General features: G+C 48.6%; 2 protein-coding genes and 2 long non-coding RNA genes across 7 annotated transcripts in view; 3 read left to right on the top strand and 1 right to left on the bottom strand.

The window, feature by feature from the left end:
• The window catches only part of LOC116084419 (syncytin-B), a 5,973-nt gene extending 2,934 nt beyond the window's left edge, over window positions 1-3,039 (top strand). The window contains exons 2-3 of the mRNA XM_031361413.1: window positions 680-908; window positions 1,027-3,039. Coding sequence (XP_031217273.1) covers window positions 1,183-3,039 — 1,857 coding nt within the window. The 5' untranslated portion in view covers window positions 680-908; window positions 1,027-1,182. The remainder of the gene's footprint in view (window positions 1-679; window positions 909-1,026) is intronic.
• Window positions 1-3,402, bottom strand: part of LOC116084420 — a 20,577-nt gene extending 17,175 nt beyond the window's left edge. For both annotated transcript variants that reach the window (XR_004116101.1, XR_004116100.1), the window contains exon 1: window positions 3,268-3,402. This is a non-coding gene — a long non-coding RNA (uncharacterized LOC116084420). The remainder of the gene's footprint in view (window positions 1-3,267) is intronic.
• Window positions 3,403-9,361: 5,959 nt separating this feature from the next.
• The window catches only part of Slc25a37 (solute carrier family 25 member 37), a 41,464-nt gene continuing 30,305 nt past the window's right edge, over window positions 9,362-20,520 (top strand). Inside the window, exons 1-2 of one of the 3 annotated variants that reach the window (XM_031360858.1) lie at window positions 9,630-9,759; window positions 18,376-18,499. In XM_031360858.1, the coding sequence (XP_031216718.1) occupies window positions 18,497-18,499 (3 nt within the window). In that variant the 5' untranslated portion in view covers window positions 9,630-9,759; window positions 18,376-18,496. Of the gene's footprint in view, window positions 9,760-18,375; window positions 18,500-20,520 lie in introns of all 3 variants that reach the window. The other 2 variants (XM_031360857.1, XM_031360859.1) reach the window with 2 other exon arrangements.
• Window positions 11,658-14,358, top strand: LOC116084090. The gene is made up of 2 exons (XR_004116037.1): window positions 11,658-11,905; window positions 12,523-14,358. It is a non-coding gene; the product is annotated as an uncharacterized LOC116084090 (long non-coding RNA).

Genomic DNA, 20,520 nt, shown 5'->3' with positions numbered 1-20,520 from the left:
TTCTTTTTGGTTCACTTTCTCATCTCTCCCGTCCTTGTCCCCTTTCAACCTATCCACCTCCCAGGTGTGTATGTCTGGTGGGGAGGTGGGATGGGTCAACCCATCCTCAAAGATCTTTGGGAATCCCATCACCCCCTTTTCTGTTCAAGAATGGGACCTCCTTTCCACCCTCCATGATGTTGGTTTAGCTTCTGCTCACCTTACTCAAGACCTATCTCTACTTCCTGACCTTGTCCCAAACCTTCCACACTACGCCCCTTCCTCACTCACCAAGCCCCAGGACATCTGCTGGGACAGAACTAGCAAATGGACTTCCTCCACGTGCTGCCCTCTCTGTGTCTGCTCTGCTGGTCGACACTCTTTTAGGATAAAGCAGAGGCTTTCCCACTGGGTCTGAGAGGACCAAGAGGCCGCTCATGTCTTTCCATTTCAAATCACCCCTCGCTTTGGTCTGCTTTCATCTCCACTGTCTGATAATGGACCCGTTTTTTATTTCTAAGGTAACTCAATACTTGACCATCTCCTTAGGCATCAAATACTGTTTTCACATTTCCCTATAGACCTCAGTCCTCAGGGATGATGGACCATGGCAATGCTTTTCTCAAACAACGCTTAGCTCATAGTTGAAGTCCTGACCAGCTCTTCTACTGCTCTTTTTGTCTTTTTTTTTTTTTTTCAGGTTCTCTCCAGAAAAGCCCGTTGACCTTAGCCTCTTAGGACTCGAGCACAACTGGCCAGTCACTACCTTCTCGCTAGCACCTCATTCCCATTTCTGGATGCGTGGACTGCTTCACATCTAACCAGCCACATTCTGCCTTCGTTTGGCTCATAGACACCTTCATACTCATGCTGAGTCTTCTCCAAAGGGGTCTTCCCAGGTCACTGTGACTACCCCAGCAGTACCAAAGGTAAAGGGCATCTCTCACTAGCTGCACTACTCTGAGATCCAAAGGGCTCCAGACCCTAACTTGAGAACTCCTAATCTTTCTGGTGGCCCTCCCCCTATTTATGCTTCTTCTCTCCCAGGTCTGACTCCTCACCTCATAACCTTGGAGCCTGCAGCAACCCTATCTTTTTACCAGCCACCTTTGAATACCTCGACTGGACAGATTTTAGGACTCAAGAATCCACGGGACCAACGTCTCCGCACTGCACACTACTGCTGGCCACTCCCAAAGGACCATGAGACGCCTTTGGGTCCTCTGTTTTGTCCTTTTCCCCTCCTCCTTGTCCTATCCTGAAAGCTGGGTGCCCCTTATAAACCTCACTCACCACATCCTACGTGATGCCAACTCTTCCCTGTTTTCGGACTGCTGGGTCTGCTTGTCTACCCAAACCCAACGGTCCCTAGCAGTCCCAGCCCCTCTGTCCATTTGGACAGACACACCCATGAAGCTTCACCTTACCTACTCAGTCAAGCCCTTCCCTGGCTCCTTTCCCATTAGCGACATCGAAAGACGCCTCCGTCTCTTCCACCCACTGACTGCCTCCTATTCTTTCCACAATCCTGACAGAAGGGCGATTGCTTTTCTTCAACTCGTCAGCTCAACAGGCATATTTCGGATCATCACCCGGATAACCTCTGTGATATATCCCGATAAGGATCGTTTCTTCGAATCTGCCCAACGCCCTCTCTGGGGACCACTCTTTACTGAGACCATCCTCAGGTCGCAGGCCCCACTCTGCATATCCCGCTTCTTCAAGGTCTCAGCGTATGCCACTTTTGTAGGCAACCTCTCTGCCTCTCTCTGCAACTACACCCTTCGTATTTCACCTTCTACCAGTCATGAAAACCTAGATCTTTCTACCACCCATCCATTCAAACAGGCAATGAGAAGACCCGATGCCAAATGGAAAAACCCGCTCCGTTTTTCCGGGCCCCCGTCCCTAACTTTCTCGAAGCCGTCTTACTATCCCTGCCCAACAGACATCAAACACTGCCATACCTCTCCGGCCACTCCCTGGATGCGCTGTCCTCAGGCTCCATCCGGCACCTGCTATAACCTTTCCTTATTCGAATCAGACAACTCAACCCACCCCGTTACCATGTCAGTGGACCCTACTCACTTCAAGGTCAAACTCCAGGGGCACAGAGACCCCTATCCGCTCTTCCATTACCAGCCCCTCACAGGAGCAGCCCTGTCTGGACAATATTCAGTCTGGGAGAATGAGATCACTATCCAAGAAAACTGGGACGTCACCTCCAACATCTTCTCACACCTTCTCAGCTTCTCGTATGCCTTCTGCCTCAACTCTTCAGGAGTTTTCTTCCTCTGCGGAACATCGACTTACGTCTGCCTCCCAGCCAACTGGTCCGGTATCTGTACCCTTGTCTTCCAATACCCGGATATTGAACTCCTTCCCAATAACCAAACGGTGCCTGTCCCCCTATTTGCTTCAGTTCTTTCCTCGGCCTCAGCTCTTCGCCTAAAGAGGTCCCCTCACCTCCTCCCCTTTCTTGCAGGCCTGGGTATCTCTTCTGCCCTTGGTACGGGTATAGCTGGCTTGGCCACCTCAACTCTCTATTTCCAACGGCTTTCTAAGGCTCTGTCAGAAACCTTGGAAGAAATAGCTGCATCTATCACTACCCTCCAGAACCAAATTGACTCACTTGCCGGTGTTGTTCTACAAAACCGCCGAGCTCTGGATCTCATCACCGCAGAGAAAGGGGGCACCTGTCTCTTCCTCCAGGAGGAGTGCTGCTTCTATGTAAACCAGTCTGGAATAGTCCGGGACGCAGCAAGGAAACTCCGAGAACGAGCGTCTGAACTCAGACAGCATTCTGACTCTTGGGGACAGTGGCCTGACCCTGGAAGCTGGCTGCCCTGGCTGACTCCCTTTCTGGGACCTCTTCTCTTCATTTTCTTCCTACTGACATTTGGGTCTTGTCTTCTCAACTGCCTAACCCGTTTTGTGTCCCAGAGACTTGGCTCCTTTGTCCAGGACACTGCCAAAAGGCATGTGGACAGCATCCTCCAAAATTGCCAATATAAAAAACTGCCCCAAGACTCCCCAGATGAGGACACCATTCCTACATAGTAGGAAGAAGTTAGAGCACCAAGTAGACTCTCACTTCTACCCAGTTAACAGAATCCAAGTCAAGAGTGTTAGTTATGGCCTCATGTTTGTATCAGTGTTGATTCCAGAAACTATAGTAATTTGGCTTCCAGAAAATTACTTATTTTTCTAAATCTGAGCTCCTTCTGACTTATCAGTAGCCCCCAGAGACATTTCTCATTACCTGACATTCTTTCATCCATCACTCACCTTACTCCTTAGCTACTCTTAGCAATGGCCAAAGAAGGAATGCTTCCAGTGCCCTGCCTGTAAATGGAGAGTGGGCTTTCTTATATAGAGATCTCTGCTCCTCAGGCCTGTGCTTCCATGGACTGTCTTGTTCCTTTGTCTTTCTTGCTTTCTGACCTCACATGAAGAACACTGATGAGTCAGGGAGCTTCCAGAGGCTGTAAGGGGCGGGGGCAGCAAGGATCTTCTATGACAGCTTTGAGAGAGAGAGAGAGAGAGAGAGAGAGAGAGAGAGAGAGAGAGAGAGAGAGAGAGAGAGAGAGAGAGAGAGAAAGAGAGAGAGAAAGAGGGGGAATATTGTCCCCTCAACCTTAGACTGTACCCTTAAGAAGATATAATAAACATGTTGTTTCAAGCTGTCAGCCTAGCAGTACTTTGGTATAGCAGGCCTATGACACACGAATCAACTCTGAGCCGTAGGTAGCATATTCAGGTGGAATTTCTGGGAGCATGTGAAGCAGGTGTAGAGAGCACAGGCTAGGGTAGGATTTACAACTGAGCTGGGCTTGGTAACTGGGATGGGCAAGAGGACCACAGGGAAGGGAGGGAAGGAGAAGAATGAGAGGTCAAGGGATGAAAGAGTGGAAGATGAGAGAGGATTCCAGAGGTAGGAGTGAGAAGTTCAAGCTGGGGATATTCCCAGAGCTGGGGCCTGGGCAGAGCTGGGGCTCTGGTAGCCCTAACAAGCTAGGCTTGGCCACCTGTCCTCAACAGGCCAATTATTGTTATGATTAGTAGTGAAAAGCAGAAAAAAAACCCACTTATTCAATGTGGCCACACTGGGAAGACAAACGAAGAGGTGTGCAGATCCCCTCTCTCCCCAAGTCCATGCTCTGGGTCCTGGCATGAGTCTGGTCTCCTCTGCAAGGTGGTCTGGCAAGTGGTCAGAGTTGTGTGAAATCTCTTCCTGAGAGGTAAGCTTCTCCTAATGGCCCCTGGCCTTTTCCTTCAATGAGCCTGAGACTCCTAGGAGATCCCAAGTTCTTAGGAATCCTTTTTACAGTCCAATGGCAAAATGGAGATGTATAAGGGCCCCTTTAGAGAACCTTCCTTCCTACCAGGGCAGTGACAGGAGGGGGTGGGGCCTGGGGGGCACCAGGGTCTGACTTGCCATTAAAATCATCAGTGAATTTTCTAAGATTGAGGACCCACAGAAAACTGCAGGGGTTTAAAATGACCATACAGAAGTTTAAAAGTGTGCCACCAGGAGTGAGGCAGATGAAGTAACTCTTTTTCAAGGACTTCAGGACCGGGGAAGAGGGTTGGCAAATTTAAAGGTTGAAGCTGGGAAGAAAGATTTTATTAGGCAAAGGAGGTACCAGCATGCTTGTGGAAACAGGCTGGAAGGGGGAAAGTTTACGGAGGTTGAGCTGACACACCGAGCAGCTGAAGGATGGCCTGTGGCCCACCATAACAAAGGCACATGTAGGAGATATTTCAGCCACAGTCCATCACTGCTCTGTCTTCTTCTGGCACCATCGCTGCATTGCTGTGCCATCTGGCCACTCTGGGCTTTTAGCTTGATAGAGGCTTGGCTCCGGAGTGAGAGCAAAGATAATGGCAGTGCATACATGTTGCTTCAAGCTGGTGTCTTCAGGCCCTGCAGCATGGGGCAGGCATCCCCACGAGCAGAACATTGGGACCATCTTTCAGTACTTGAGCTTGGCTGATGTCATACGTGATACCACATGTCATGGTGAACTTGTGCACTTGAGTGGCTGAGTTGGGTAAGGGGCAGGGTTCTGAGAGGTAGAACAGGTTAACAGGGGTTAACAGCAACCTACAGATGGAATCCTCAACTCTAACCCCTGCCTGTCACCACCTGCATTCAAAGAAAGCCCAGTTAACAGAGGTAGTTCTGTTCCACCTCTTCATTTTGTCTCTGTTTCTTCTTCCATGTCCTGGGGAAAGTAATACCCAAGGGAAACTTATCCCACAGGTCAAGAATCTATAAACAGAACTGTCCTTGGGAAAGCAAGGGGTTATAAGGACAGATCTGTGCAGTTGTGAGGACTGAATATGTTTAGAGTTCCTTGAGTTAAAATTAGCCAGCACATGCATGCTCTCATTCTCGATCTGCTAGTGTATTTTATTTAGTATGTGGTTAAGTATCCATGGCCATGGCCTTCGAAGGAAGTAGGCCAATCTAGAGGCCAGAGCCCCACTGTCAGTAACTGGAAGGACAGAGCTGGCACATGCTCTGAGCCCAAGTTAGAGGCTGCGCACCCCGCGTGCTCAGTAACTTCCTCTTTCTAAGCTAAGCTCGGCTTCCAGTTGACCTGGGGCAGATGGCATGCTGACATCTTCTAGCCTTCAACAGTCAGGAACTTTATGCAAGACTCCAGCCGAATCAGCAACCTGCATCTCTGGACCTAATCCTGGAAAGAATATCATCGCCTTAGCAGCCAGTCTTCCATTTCTGAGTTTCTGGGCTCCTGTCTTTCAAAGAAAGAACAGCTTTTCCCTGGTGCAGGGTGTGTCTAAAACACAGGGTTCTAGAACTGGAATGTGGACCTTGTCCCAACAGGCCTTCCTCCAGAAGTGGAGATACAGGGCTGGCTGCTGAACTGCCATGTCTAGGAGTGAGTCCTCCACCATTGGGCCCACCATTGGGCCACCATCGGGCCCACCATCTGGGCCTTCTACCTGCATGGTATTGTTGGAGGTGTGGAGAGCTGACTTCATGCCAAGTCTCTGAGGATAATTCACAGATGCACACAGCCAAGACGGGGTCTCAAGGAAAACAGTTAACTCTCTCACATCCTTGAGGGTGAGGGATCAAGAGGCCGTATACAACGCTACCGTGAAGGGATTGGGAGGCTGCCATCAAAGACCCCCAACAAGCATTATGTCTGGTGGCCAGACACTGCAATGCTTTTGCAGAGGGAAGCCACTATCCTCCCCAATGCTCCTACCGGAGTGTCTGCAGCCTTCTCAGGGAGCAGAGAACAGCAAGCAGTAGGAAAGGGCTCTGGTTGCTCTTCTGCTTTCCGGATCTCTCCAGTTCTACCTACTGGCAGAGCAGCACAGCTAGACTCCTGGCTGCAAGCATGCCTTAGAAATGTGCCCACCGCAATACACTATGAGATAAACCCTGAGCACACAGTCCATCCTAGAGAGAGGTAGAAAAAAATGCTGAGCACTTATAATAAACCCAACACAAATTTGCACTTGGGCCTGACTTAAATTCTTTTCACATTTTGATTTTTAATATTTATTTTTGTATATATTTCACATGTAAGTACTGTATTTATATCACTTCCCCTTCTTCTCCTTCCCCCAACTCTTGTGTTCTCCGCTACACATACTCCTCAGATTCATGACCTCTTATTTTTTTAAAGATTTACATATTTGTATATTTTATGTATATGGGTGCTTTGTCTTTGTGTATATCTGAAAACCAGGAAAGGACATCAGATCCTATTGTAGGTAGCTGTGGGTTATACATGAGTGCTGGGAATTGAACTCAGGACCTCTGGAAGAGCAGCCAGTGTCCCTTAACCACTGAGTGATCTCTCCAGCCCCTGATCTCTTATTCTTTATTATTGTTACATATATACATATGCATTTATAAGTACATCCTGCTTAGTGATGTACTGAGATAGCTGAGTGTTGCTCATATGTGGTTAAGGATGACTTCTCGGGATTGGATAGCCTATCAGGGGGCTCGTCCCAGGAGAAGACTGATTCTCAGTCTCCTAGCAACTATTAATTGCCTGTGGTTCTTCATCTAGGGTTTGTGAGAATTCTTCCATCCATGCGGTCATGTCTATAGGTGCTGTCATTTTTCAGGTCTTGTTTAGTCAACAACATGGTTGCCGTTTCCTGGGTGTTGCTTCCCTGTCATATAGAAGACATGGTCTCCCAGCAGATGTCCTGGTCCCCTGGTTCTTATAATCTTCCCGTCTTCTCTACCTCTATGTTATGTGAGTCTTAGGCATAGGGGTTGTGTTGTAGATATATCAGTTGGGGTTGGGCTCCGTGTGGTCTGTTGTTCTTTGCAATTTGACGAGCTGTGGCTTTCTGTAACGGTCTCTGGTCTCTGTGGGCTTCAAAGGGAAGCTTCTTGGATGAGGGGTTAGCTACACCATAATGATTTTTATTAAAGAAAAAATTAAAAATCTTCTGACTTCAAAGATTATAGTCCTATTCACATTTGCAAGAATCTTTAATTTAAAAAATTAAATTTAAAAATTTAAAAATTTCCAAGAATACTCTTAGTCACACTGATACATGTTGAGTTCCTTCCACCAGTGCCATTGTTGCCAATCTCAGATGGTTTCTCCATTAGCATGTGGTATATAAGTCCTTTTATTTTTAAATCACAGAAATAATGTATTAACTGTAACCTGAAAAAAAATAGTTGCCTGCAACCCCATTACTATCGCAAGTTGTTTCACTTTTCTTTCACAGACATTTTGTGAGTGTAATTGGCCCCAGAATTGTGCTTCGCTTTTCTGACCCAGCAGTGTATGAATCACTTCCTTTGTGATTGCCTAATAGAACCACAGTTTTTACGGGGTGTGTAATATTTCACCAATACACATCATTGTTTCTTCATTTCCCTTCTCACTGAATGTTTAGACAGTTTGTAAGTATTTGATACTACAAATAATGCTTTCAAAAAGCTTTATGTGTACCTTGGGTCTTCATGTCTCAAATCCAGAGGTGGGATAGGGAGTCCAAATGTATTGGTTGAAGACTTTCATTTTTGTGTGTATGTGACAAGAGTCTCACACTGAGCTCAGGATGGTCTGGAACCCACCATACAGCACACACTGGCCTCACACTAGTGGCAATCTCCTTGCCTCATACTCTTGGTTGCTGGGGTACATCCTGTGAATATCAACAACTTCTGATCAAGAGTTCTTAAAGCACCACATTTGTCAAAAGGGGAGCTTTGTTTTTGTCACCTTTGTAAGACAGTGATCTGGTATCTACTTTCATAGTCCCAGGATTCACCTGGAAGCTACTAGGACAGCTACAGATCACCGGAAAATGGTGTCCTTGGCATTATTATCCTCTGCTGAATTCCCCAGGACTGCTTGAGATGGGCTAACCTGAAGCGTGGCAGGCACAGTGTTTACTGGGTCTTCCCCATCCTTGCATATCTCATTGCTCAGCTTTGCTGCTCAGAAGTCTTTACATAAGCGGAGGCCCTGGCACTGTCTTCAGCCCTGGGATAATGTCCTAAATGCATCTAAGAACAGAGCTGCCCATAAGCAGGCAGACCTCTGCATTTTGATTTCTAGTTTTAACCGCAGATGGAGCCAAGCAACACTAAGTTAAAGCATCCTGGACTCCAATTCATTGAAAGGCTCAGCAGGGATGGTTTTAAAAGAACAGCCTTAAAAGATAGGCAGTGTTGCAAAGTTTTATTTAGTCACTTGAGCACTCTTGCTGTGACATCAGCTAAAGATCTTACAAACCCCAAGAAATGACCCAGGGAGCTGCTTAGTGAAGGGTTCTGTTCCTGCCACTAATGTCTTCGTCCATCCAGGATAGGGTGGACTTGGATCTTCAAAGAACAAGAGCAACACACTCTTAGCTCTTCGTTGTTTTCAGAAGAGAAACACACTTCCCAATCTACGTGGTTATTCTAAGCGGGGACCTTGGGTGTTAACTGTTTACTCCCTGGGATGTGCCCCAGCGGAGCACACAACTTGCACATATCCGGGTGTATCCTCAATTCTAGATTCCTACTACCACTCCATCCTCCAACTACTCTGCTTCTTACTTGACATTCCCAGTAACAACCCTCACCTCCTACCAGATCCCCCGCCTTCGGAATGCTAAAGCTGGTAGATTACTGTCTGCAACACCACCGATTCTGGGGAAAGCCCCTTCTCCTGCTCTTGCAGCTCTGCGCATATCCCTTCTGCTGACTCTCCCCAGGGACCTGATTGTCCCTTGCAGATGGTCACCACCCCCTAAGTAGTACAACTTCCCGGGACACCCCAATGTCTGCTCTCGCCCCCGTCCGGTTGCTTGGAAATGTGCAGCGGACAGAGACGTCACACAGAGAGGTGGGTGCCCTCTGCCCGGCGCACCAATAGCGCGGCCACGGCCGGCCTCTTCTTCTCCAGCTATTGGTGCTTCTGGCCGCTCGGCTCCACCCCAGCCCGCCATGGCGTCAGCCGCCGCAACCCGGGGGAGGAGGTTCCCACTTTAAGAAGTGAAGTTTTCCTCCCCCTCCCCCTCCTGCCCACCTCTTGCCGCCTCCCGCGCCCCGCGGGGCCGCGGATGGAGCTCCGCCGTGGCGGCGTGGGGAGCCAGGCTGCGGGCCGGAGGATGGATGGGGACTGCCGCGATGGCGGCTGCGGCAGCAAGGACGCCGGGTCGGAGGACTACGAGAACCTACCGACCAGCGCCTCTGTGTCCACCCACATGACAGCGGGAGCGATGGCCGGGATTCTGGAGCACTCCATCATGTACCCGGTGGACTCCGTGAAGGTGAGGCGCGCGGAGGACTGACTGTGAGGAGGAAAGGAGCCGGGAAAGCAGCCGCAGCAGCGCGCGCGTTTGCATCCAGCGCAGCTCCAGCCCGGGGCAGAGCCACGAAGCCACGCTGCGGGTTCCTCTGGGCGCGGCGACAGGCCAGGGCTCTCTCCCGGATTGGGTGCGTGCAGCCGGGGCTCCCGGAAAGCGCACCATGTCGCTCCTTCCGCGATGTCCCGGGGGAGTGCCCCTAGATTCCGCCAGGGAGTCTTGCACTTCTGTCCCCGTCGCGGTCGCGGTGGAGGGGGGTGGGTGACAAGCGGTGAGCACTCAGTGCGCGGAGGTGGCTGTGGCTCTGCGTCGTCCGACCGCGCGGGCGCTGCACGTGCGCCGCTCCTGAGGGAGCTGGTGGCTGGGAAGCGCTTGCCGCGCTCCTCCGAGAAACATACTGCTCTCCCACCCCTTCCCGGGCCGCGCGCCCTCTGGCCCCGGCGCGTGCCTGCTGCTCTGGGGTGGTTTAGGGGCTGGGGAAGAGCCAGGGACGCCGTTTCCGCCGATTCCCCAGGCTCCGGGCAGCTCTTTGGGGGATACTGGATCAACAACACTCCATGTGACGCCTCCCTTCCCACCCAGTTCTACTAGAAGACAGTGGGACCTACAGGGATCTTTGCTGTCTTTCGCTTGCTGCGACGTGGACCTGCAGACTTGTACTGTACGACTGTGGGTTGTGTAATAGGCTTCCAGTTTGACCTGGTCATGTCCCCCCAGGTAGTTTTGCATGCACTTCTGTCAGGAGGCGGCTTGAACAGGTGAGATTTGTTAGACCGTGAGCTGCCTGTGCTGGACCTAGAGAGTCCCCTCGAGAGATGCAGGAAGTAATACCTGTACTGACTTTGCACCTTTCCGAGCTGGAACACGAGGAGGAGAGACAACCCTGGGAATAAACCGAGGAGCAAGGAGGAGAGCGGAGAAGCTTCCTCTGACTCAGCCACTTGAATTCTGGGCTGCCGCAGCTCCACTATGCTTTTGGGAACTTGGGGGGGGGGGGCTCGTTAAGTGGCAGTTATTTTGTAAGGCAGGGTGCCAGGTCTGTACACACGAGACAGCACCTTCCTTACTGCTGATTTGGGCCCCACCTGAGCAGGTATGAATATCTGGGTTTTCTCAGAGCTGGCAGACAGTGGCTAGACAGGCCAAGGCCAGTGAGCAGGATGCTGGGCCTAAGGCAAGGCCTCTCTTCCAGCTCACTGCCAGACCTGAGTCATCTCCACCTCTGTCCCTCCACTGTCCTAGTGGGGAATCACGCACTGCTCCTTGCCTGCCACTGTTGAGGTATGAGGAAGGGGGAACTTGCTTTAGATTTTAAAAATCACCTTAGAAAGAGCCTGGACACATGCTAGATTGCATTAATACAGGAAAGGACGGATCAAATGTAAGGATGATTTCTGCAGTCTAATGTATCTTGGTTGGAGACAGGGGGGAAAGTTAGGAGCTATTAATTTGAGCAGGTCACAGACTTGGAGCTGACATTCCATGGAATGAACCCTTCCGCCTGTGAGGCCTGGTGTCCCTTTGCCATGAGTTCTGGTTCCTACCACTTTAGCTTACTTTGAAGGTTAGAGACAATTATTGATGCCTCTTGATTTCTTTGACAGTCCAGGCATGTCTCTCCCCTTTTTAAGTAACACACACTTTGTGTTTAGTTCTCCCACACTTTCCCTCCCTGTTTTGATTCAGACCGCACCTCTGTACTTAAGTCTTTTCCAAAAAATTTCCGTCTGTGGATAGACAAACATAGGCTATAAGGATGTGTGTGTGTGTGTGTGTGAGGGGGGGGGGAGGGGAAGAGAGAGAGAATGTATGTATGAGCTATGAGTGAGTGTGTGAGCTGTGAGCATATACCTGTGCGTGTATGTATGTGTGTGTGTGAGAGAGTGCATGTTAGTGTGTGAGCTGTGAGCATATACCTCACAGTGTGTATGTGTGTGTGTGTGCGCGCACGCAGCTATCTTGAGTGTCATAGTAAGTGTTCACCTCATGGGATTTGCTTGTAAAATGAAGTTTCTCGTTGTCAGTCAGGAGGTTCTTCTAGTTCTGAGGCTGATCCTGGCTGCTGGTCAGTAGTGACTCTCCGGACCCTCTGCAGTTCTTAGACTCACAGGTTGGGTGTGAAGTTCTTTCTGATTCCCCTGCAGGTTTTTTTTTTGGGGGGGGGTAGTGAGGACTTTTATTTTTCTTTCTAGTTTTCAGCAAAGATTAAAAAAAAATTAAAAAAAAAAAAACCAGAGAAAGTTAGTGTCATAAGTCCTGTGGCTCCAAGTAGGCAGCAGGTGAGCAGAGTCTACCAAGATCATCTCAGTTGTCTATATCTAACCTGAGGTGGCAGGACACAATTATGCCCCAGTCATGGGAACAGTTCATGTGGGAAGACCACAGCTGCGTCCCTCTTAAACATTTTGCATGATGAAGACTGAGTAATTGAGTCAGGAGGGCGGGCTTGGCTCACAGCCCTTTAGCTCACTGCTGTATGCCTCAAGCACCAACCTGTGCCTTTGTTTTGTTGGGGAAAATGGGCACTCCTTCACCTTTAGCCCCTCCCCCTTTGTACGGTACACCTATTGTCCTTTGGTGTTAATTATTACAGCTGAAACCAAATGCATATAAATCGAATCTTGGAAAGAAGAAACAAGATGTCTTTGATTTTTTTTTTTAAGGCATTCATTTTTTTGAACTCATCATTGTTAAGTGTGTGTATTGAGTCAACCTGTTTTCTTTCAGATTTGCTATCCGAGGCTGTGTGAGCTGTGGGACCCAGGGCAGGCCCTTTGCAATCAAAGCCTGCTGATCTCCTTGGGTTTGTGGTCTTCAGTACAGAAAGAGGACTCATGGATGTGTACTATTCTAATGCTGAAGTTGCTTTTTCATAAGTTTCTGTCATCTCCTGTTGCCACTTTAATGTCCGCTGTCTTTCCAACTGTGGGTTTCGATTGTGTTAGTGGGTTGAGCATTTAGAAGCCAGATTGGTAACAGTATGGTATATTAAGCAGGTATGATTTGGATAGGAAGAAACACGGTTGAAATTCTGTTTGAGTCACGCACTGTGTGAAAAAGCACTTCTGGCCAGGCCGGGTAATTCGTACATGCTATGAAACCTAGCACTTGGAGGCTGAGATGGGGAGGGCAGAGAATTTGAGGTCAGCCTGAATTTCAGAGTGAGTTCAAGGCCAGCCTGAGCTGCCTAGCAAGACTGCATTTCCACACAAAGTCTGAGCATGGAAGAATCTCCTGGTCCATAATTTCTTCCCAGCAGAATAGCCTGAGATCACTTAAGTTCCTATTGGGACGACTTGCATCAATTTTTCTAACCTTTCTCTTTCCCCTTAGTCTTCACAGCTAGTGGTCGATGTTAAGGCTTCATTTAAAGGGTACCAGACTGGTGGGACCGCTGAGCTCCCCCAAGATTGTAGCAACTAATGGAGGGATACCAAGTCAGGGATCTAGGATGCCTGGGTGTCTGCAGACTTGTGTCCAACTGTGGCTTCTCTCTCACCCTGGCTTGGCAGCATTTCCCTAGAAACCTCTAACCGGTAGTGGGAGGCCTATGGTATGGTGGCTTGCACTGGCCCGTGGGGTGGAAGCGAGATCCCGTGGTCAGGAGTGTTCACGACTGTAGGGAGCATGCCAGGTGGGTGGAGGAGGAAATTCCATCCAGATTAGGCAGAGACCATGCAAGTCAGCTTGGTAAGCACAAGGAAGAAAGGAAACAGGAAAGATTTGAAGTGGGGAACTTCCGTTGACCCTTTCACAGTCCTTCTTTGAGTGACTTGTCAGGAAAGTTCTGCTCCAGCCCTCGCTGGGTGAGCCCTCTGTTCTCCAGGCACCGAACGACTGGCTGACCCTGCTTACCTTACACTGGCTTACCTTACGGGCCCTCATGGGTGTCTGTGGGAGATGGGCAAGCATGGATACAGGTTAAGCATGGATACAGGCAAGCATGGATACAGGCAAGCATGGATACAGGCAAGCATGGATACAGGCTAAGCATGGATACAGGCAAGCTTTTATACAGGCTAAGCATGGATATGGCCTAAGCATGATATAGCCTGGCCTGCCTTTGGGGATAACCCTGGTGAGGCAGGTGCCAGGACACCCCCAGCCCTTGAGCTTTCCCATTTGACTGGGAGGGAGTACTGGCAGCTGCCAGAGTCCCACTCTCAGTTCCTCATGCTTTACAACAAAGTGTAGGGCAGCTGGTAGTGCAACTTCAGGAGGCCACGAAGTCCCAAATTACTCTATTCCCTGGAGCAAAATGGTAATGCTTTCTCTCCCCCTCTCCTTTCCCTGCCCTTCACTGAGAAGCGCGTTTGGACAGGTGAGTTATAGGTGGACGGACACGGAGTCAAAAAAGAGTTCTCTTCAGCTAAGTTCTTCCATTCTTTCATGATGCCCCGGTGCACTCTGATAATCAGATCTGCTGTCTATCTGCATCCCTTTGCGAAGTTGGAACTCGACCCACACACATTCCCTTACCCAGGAATGGAAGGGAAGGACAGGCTGGTCGGGTCACAAAGGTGGGGGGATAATGCCCAGAAGAACAGTGAGTAGCAAAGGGGGCTTGGCATTTAAAAAATAAACAAACAGGCATTTAATAAATAAACAAACACCCTTTAGATTTATATGTAAGCTTTAGTTAGTTTCTGAACTGGCTGTGGTTTTGTGTGTCAACTTAACACAAGCTGGAGTTATTACAGAGAAAGGAGCTTCAAGTGAGGAAATGCCTCCATAAGATGCAGCTATAAGGCATTTTCTCAATTAGTGATCAAGGGGGTAGGGCCCATTGTGGGTGATGCCATCCCTGGGCTGGTTGTCTTGGGTTCTATAAGAAAGCAAGCTGAGCAGCCAGGGGAAGCAAGCCAGTAAGAAACATCCCTCCATGGCCTCAGCGTCAGCTCCTGCTTCCTGACCTGCTTGAGTTCCAGTTCTGACTTCCTCTGGTGATCAATAGCAATGTAGAAGTAAGCTAAATAAACCCTTTCCTTCCCAACTTGCTTCTTGGTCCTGATGTTTTGTGCAGGAATAGAAACCTGGAGTAAGACCGTTTATTTATTTAGTAGACCAGGCTGCTCTAAAACTCACAGAGAATCACCTGACTCTGCCTCCTGCATGCTGGGATTAAAGGTGTGCACCCCTGTACCTAGTGTCTTAGTTAGGGTTACTATTGCTGTGATTAAAAAACTGACCAAAGAAAACTTGGGGAGGCAAAGGTTTATTTGGATTACACTTCCACAGCTCTGCTCATCACTGGACAGGAACTCACACGGGGCAGGAACCTGGAAGCAGGAGCTGATGCAGAGGCCATGGAGGGGTGCTGCTTACTGGTTTGCTTCCCATGGCTTGCTCAGCCTGCTTTCTTATTGAACCCAGGACCATCAGCCCAAAGATGACGTTATCTACAATGGACTGGGCCCCTTCCCCCATCAATCACTAATTAAGAAAATGCCTCTTATGGGGCATTCCCTCCAGATAACTCCAGCACTTCTGGCCGCTTTAGCTTTTTAATATGGAGTGGCATTTGAGGTCTTTATGTTTTTTATTTTTTATTATTGTTCTTGGGTATGGTGTGTGAATTCGGGCATGACCGTGGTAGGGTGCAGGTGTGGGTGGAAGTCAGGGGACAGTTTTGTGGAGTCAGTTCTCTCCCTCTACTTTAAAGAGAGTTCGGGGGCTAGAACCTAGGCTCTCAAGCACTTCGCCTGCTGAGTCATCTTGCCTACTGGGCATTTGGAGTTTAATGATGGAGGTGGAGGTGGGAGTGAGGGGGGATGTTCATTGACTGTGTGTCACGCAGGGGCAAGACACAGAGGCAAGTGTTCAGGGCTTAAGGGATGTGTTCTCCAAACTTTTTATTGGCCTTTATTGGCTAAGTCTTTGCCACCTTGACCATCTCTTCTTGGATGAGGTGTTTTGTCTCTTAAAATAATCAACTTCAGGCCCCTTATCCCACTTTGCTTTGCCTTGGGCTTGTGTGTGTATGTGTGTGTGTGTGTGTGTGTGTATGTGTTTAAAGATTTTTTTTTTTTAAATTATGTGTCTGTGTATTTGCTTATGTGGGTATGTGCACATGAATGATCATGGGGCCTCGAGGTGTCGGATCCCCTGGAGTTGGAGTTACAGGTGATTGTGAGCCACCCGACATGCATGCTGGGAACCAAACTCTTGTCCTTTGCAGTTCAGCAGAGCCTCTCCCCGCACCTTTTCTTTTGAGACAGGATAGAAACTGACCTGAAAGTCACTAGGTAGCCCAGGCTAGCCTCAAACTCCTGTCAATCCTGCCTATGAGTGCTGGGATTACAGATAGGAGCCAGCAGGCCTGCTGGACTTGTGCCTTCTGATTGCAAGTAACTAACTGCCTTTCCTAGACCACTGGGTAAGCTACCTATTCCTCTCCCTTCCCTGCTCCTCCCTGCTTCTCATTAAGTCAGTGCTTCCCAGTCTTTTCCTATCTATCTCCAGTTATACTCAGCCTTCCCTTTTGGGGGCATTGATGTTTGTTTCTAATCTGAAGCAGTCTGGCCCCACACGGTGCTCCCCAGGGACATAGCACCTGCAGCCCTGTGGTTTGACCTTGCTATTTCCTGCTCTGTCTTTGTTGAACTCCACGAAGCTCAATTTATTCTGCCTTTGGGGTAGGCATCCCAGTGTTGTGCTCCCCATGGCTGAGTTGTGATTTCCTTATCTGGAGAACCCTAACTTTTGTCTCTCATTCCCCTTCCTGGCCTCACTGCCCCCCCTGATGGCTTCTCCCCTCATTTATACTGTGGGAAAGTCTGGTTGGCATCATCGTCCCCTGTCAGTGAAGGCCACCTCCATTCCCATTCTTTTCCCATCTTCCGTTTGCTGTCCTCCTAGAAGTCCATCTCTCTTCCTAGTGGTCAGGAACTCAATCTCAGGACCTTTCACCCATCTGCCTGGCAATGGCGCCCGTTCTTACCTGTGTGATCTTGACATAGTTTCTTAACCTCTCTGTTTTCCCATTTGTAGAAAGAAGACACTTTTCTTGGGTGGTCGGAGGGTGAGGTCCTTGTAATGCTCAGGACAGAGTTGATACAAGGAGAATGTTCTCCAGAAGTGAGCCTGCTTCTGCCTCCTCCCCTTCTTCCTGGCCCCTGCTTGTGTAAATGGAAGACAAGTGTATCTCTGAGTCCAAGGTCTTTTATGTGCTTCCCATCCCTGCCGCCATGGTTTAGGGTATATGGTCTTGTCAATGGGATGGCTTCCTGGTCTCCCTACCTCTCTTCTATTTTGATTTTTGATTTCTTTGTCTTTTCCTTCTAACACATAGTACCGTTTGCTTGTTTATAGTGTTTAGACATCATCTACATTTACAGAATTCTTTATTGCTTATTTATTGCTCATTAAACTATCAGCTTCCAGTGGAAGGGGCTTTGGCTTGTGTTCCTTCGATCTTTGCATTTCAAGTACCTGAAATAGAATAGGTGCTAGGGAGCATTTGGTGTGTGAATGGCTGCTGTCCCTTCTGCGGAGCCCACCCCCTCTTAGCTGCTCCTGGAGCACCTGGCCTCAGAGCCCTCCAGAAGAGAGGCAATGCCAGATGCATGTCGCATCTGGTCAGACGCTTTGACAGGGATTCCAGGTGCTATGGTTTTCAATAGGGAGGTTCTATGCTGGGGCTGCCCATGGTATTTATGACAGTCAAGGTGAGAACCTGCTTTAAAGGTAAGGTTGGCTCCCTGATGTGGGTCATCTAGCTGGTTTTCCTGGTGCTAGTTAGACCCTGGGGCCTGGGGAAGCAGTCCTGCCTTCTTACACTCCATATCCAGCAATCTAGTTAGTGCTCTTCACACCTGGCAGGCCATTCACATACCATAATGCTGAGTGTGACTTCCATGGATGCAGAGACCCTTCCCTCCAGCTTCCTCCTACTGTGCTCACCAGATTGAGGCCCATAAAGACATTCCTGGAATATTATTGGCCCTGTGAATCAGGTGAATGAAGGCAGGACATGGCAGTTATAGGGAGCCACAAAACCCAGCCAAACAGAAGTTAAAACAAATGAATATCTTGTGTTATTAAACAAATACTAGCTTTGCCTTTGTCTTATTCTATATTGTCTTGAAATCATAACATATTGTGGCCACAGAAAAGAGACTACCTTAGTTTTGTTAAGGTCTCTTCCTTTCTTTTTTAATTGATTTTTTTTTCTTCAGTAGAACCTGGGAGTAGCTTTGTCTTTGCAGTGATTCGAATAAGAATTCCCAGCCTGGTGGTGGTGGCACATCCTTTAATCCCAGCACTTGGGAGGCAGAGACAGGTGGATTTCTGAGTTCCAGGCCAGCCTGGTCTATAGAGTGAGTTCCAGGACAGCCAGGGCTATACAGAGAAACCCGGTCTCGAAAAAACAAAAACAAACAAAAACAAAAAAGAATTCCCCCTCTTCCCCTCTACCCCTCTCATATTGAATTCTAGGTCTCTAGTTGGTGGGAAATGTTTTGGGAAGGATTAGGGGGTACAGCTTTGTTAGAGGAGGTGTGTGTGGTGTTGGGGGTGGTCTTTGAGATTTCAAAATTTCACTCTACGCCCAGTCTCTTCCTCTCTCCCTCGAACTTTCAGATAAGAAAAAAGCTCTCAGCTACTGTCCCAGCACCATGCCTGCCACTGTGTTCCCTGTCTCGATGGCCGTGGACTCACCGTGTGAAAGCCCCAATAAACTCTTTCATAAGTCGCCTTGGTCATGGTATGTCTTTACAGTAATAGAATAGTAACTAAGACACTTGTCGTGAGGCCATCCCTTCATCTGGCTGCTCATCTTGCTCCACATTTGCTGACCCCTCTCTTTCCACACCCTGCGCTAAACACGAGGCTGCAAAAATAAGAATTCCTGGCCCTCACTCCCAAAGTAGGCATGCTCCTTCCCTGTAACTGGAGCCTAATCAGGGTGAAGGGCTGGCTCCCCTTAAAGAGAAAACTCTTGTCTCCATGTGTACAGCAGCCCCCTTTATCCTGGGGGAAGGTGTGGTGATGTAATCTAAGATATTCTGCCTATATCTGGAAACACAATAAGAGAGAACACTGCACACATACTGTTTTTCCCCATGGGTAATACCTGTGTTAATAGTATAGTTTATAAATTAGACACCTTAAGAGAGATGAACACTAGCCAATGATAAAAACAACAGTTATAATGAGACGCTATAACCAGTTTAAAAACTTATAAATGTGATCCCAGCATTCGGGAGGCAGAGGCAGGTGGATCTCTGAGTATGAGTCCAGCCTGGTCTACAGAGTAAGTTCCAGGGCAGCCATGGCTACACAGAGAAGTCCTGTCTAGAAAAACCAAATCATCCCCCCCCCCCCAAATAAAAATCATCAACAACAAAAACATGAGTTATTTCTGGCATTTTTCAAGCACTTTGACTTCCCACCCCCACCCAAGGCACAGAAACCTTGGGCTAGAAGGGTGAAGTGGGAGTTGTCAGATTCTCAGTGGCCACACTACTGTTCTCTGGAAAGTCCAGAGGTTAGAACAGTGTCGGCTGGCTTCCTTTGGGGACATTGTTAAATAGAGAAAGTGATGGTGGATCCTGACTGCTCCTACTCTGTGATCTTTGGTCATTCGAGAAGGTCACATTGGCTCACAGAGGTGCCTTTGAAAATATCCGCCCACCCTGTGTGTAATCCCAGACAGCCCAGGATGCTGTTGGTTTAGTCACTAAGGGGCCACAGCCTTAAACCGGTGTCTTCTTTGAGAGAAAACAAAACGTGTTGAAATTGGGAGAAATCCCAGACTGCTTGAGGCAACAGTTGTGTAATAGGTTTAGGAAATGTCTGTCCTCCGATGGTCAAGCTTAGCCACTGTCCCGATGGCACTTCCTGTGTCTGATGAGCTCTTGGGTCGATCAAATGTGGCTGGGCAGAGCCTTAGGAAGTTTCGGAACTTTGTATGGCTGTCCACACAGTAGGTGCTATATACTGCAGCTGGAGGAAGCCCTAATCCTGTTACCTCAGTGTGTTGTGTTTTTTTATTTCCTGGGATGGCCCGGGCAGGTATTTTTGAGATGTAGCTGTGGGTGGGGCCTCGGAAGAGGTGTGTGCCTGTCCTGTGTATGACAGTATTGAAGCCATCAAACCAAGAGACAGCCTTTAGTGTTCAATTCTTGGTCTTGCTATTAACCAGCTTCAGTGTTGGGCAAGTCATTTCTCTGAGCTGGTTTTCTCATGGAACCACATGAATCTGCTTTCCCTTTTTGACAGGGCTTCTGGGAGGCTTACTAGTGAGATTATATTAGTTAGATGGCTTTTGTAAGCCTTAACATACAGAGTTAGGACAAGCTGTATATAGTTTGCAATGTACAGTGTATAATGTATAACGATTGGAGATGTTCAGGCTTGTGTCTAGGGATAGACTCAGAGCTCTAGGGATAGAAAGAACCTGACTCTACTTATCCAGACCTCCTTGTGCTATTTGAAATGGGCTTTCATGATTGTAGTATGTTGTAGTACGTTGTAGTATAGGCTAGCCTTTGACTCTTAGTCTTCCTGTTTCAGTTTCACGAAATTCTGAGATTATAGGTATGCAGAAATTCTGAGATTATAGGTATGCAGTATCATACCATGCAGAGAACACAGCGTTTTCTATCCCCTTCCCTCCCTCCTCCCCCTCTTCCTCCCTTCCCCTCTCTGTCCCTCCCTCCTTCCCCCTCTTCCTCCCTCCCTCCCCCTCTCTGTCCTTCCCTCCTTCCCTCCTTCCCCCTCTTC

This window comes from Mastomys coucha, unplaced genomic scaffold, assembly GCF_008632895.1.
Source record: "Mastomys coucha isolate ucsf_1 unplaced genomic scaffold, UCSF_Mcou_1 pScaffold9, whole genome shotgun sequence".
Lineage (NCBI taxonomy): Eukaryota > Metazoa > Chordata > Mammalia > Rodentia > Muridae > Mastomys > Mastomys coucha.
This window is presented reverse-complemented; position numbering and strand designations above follow the sequence as displayed.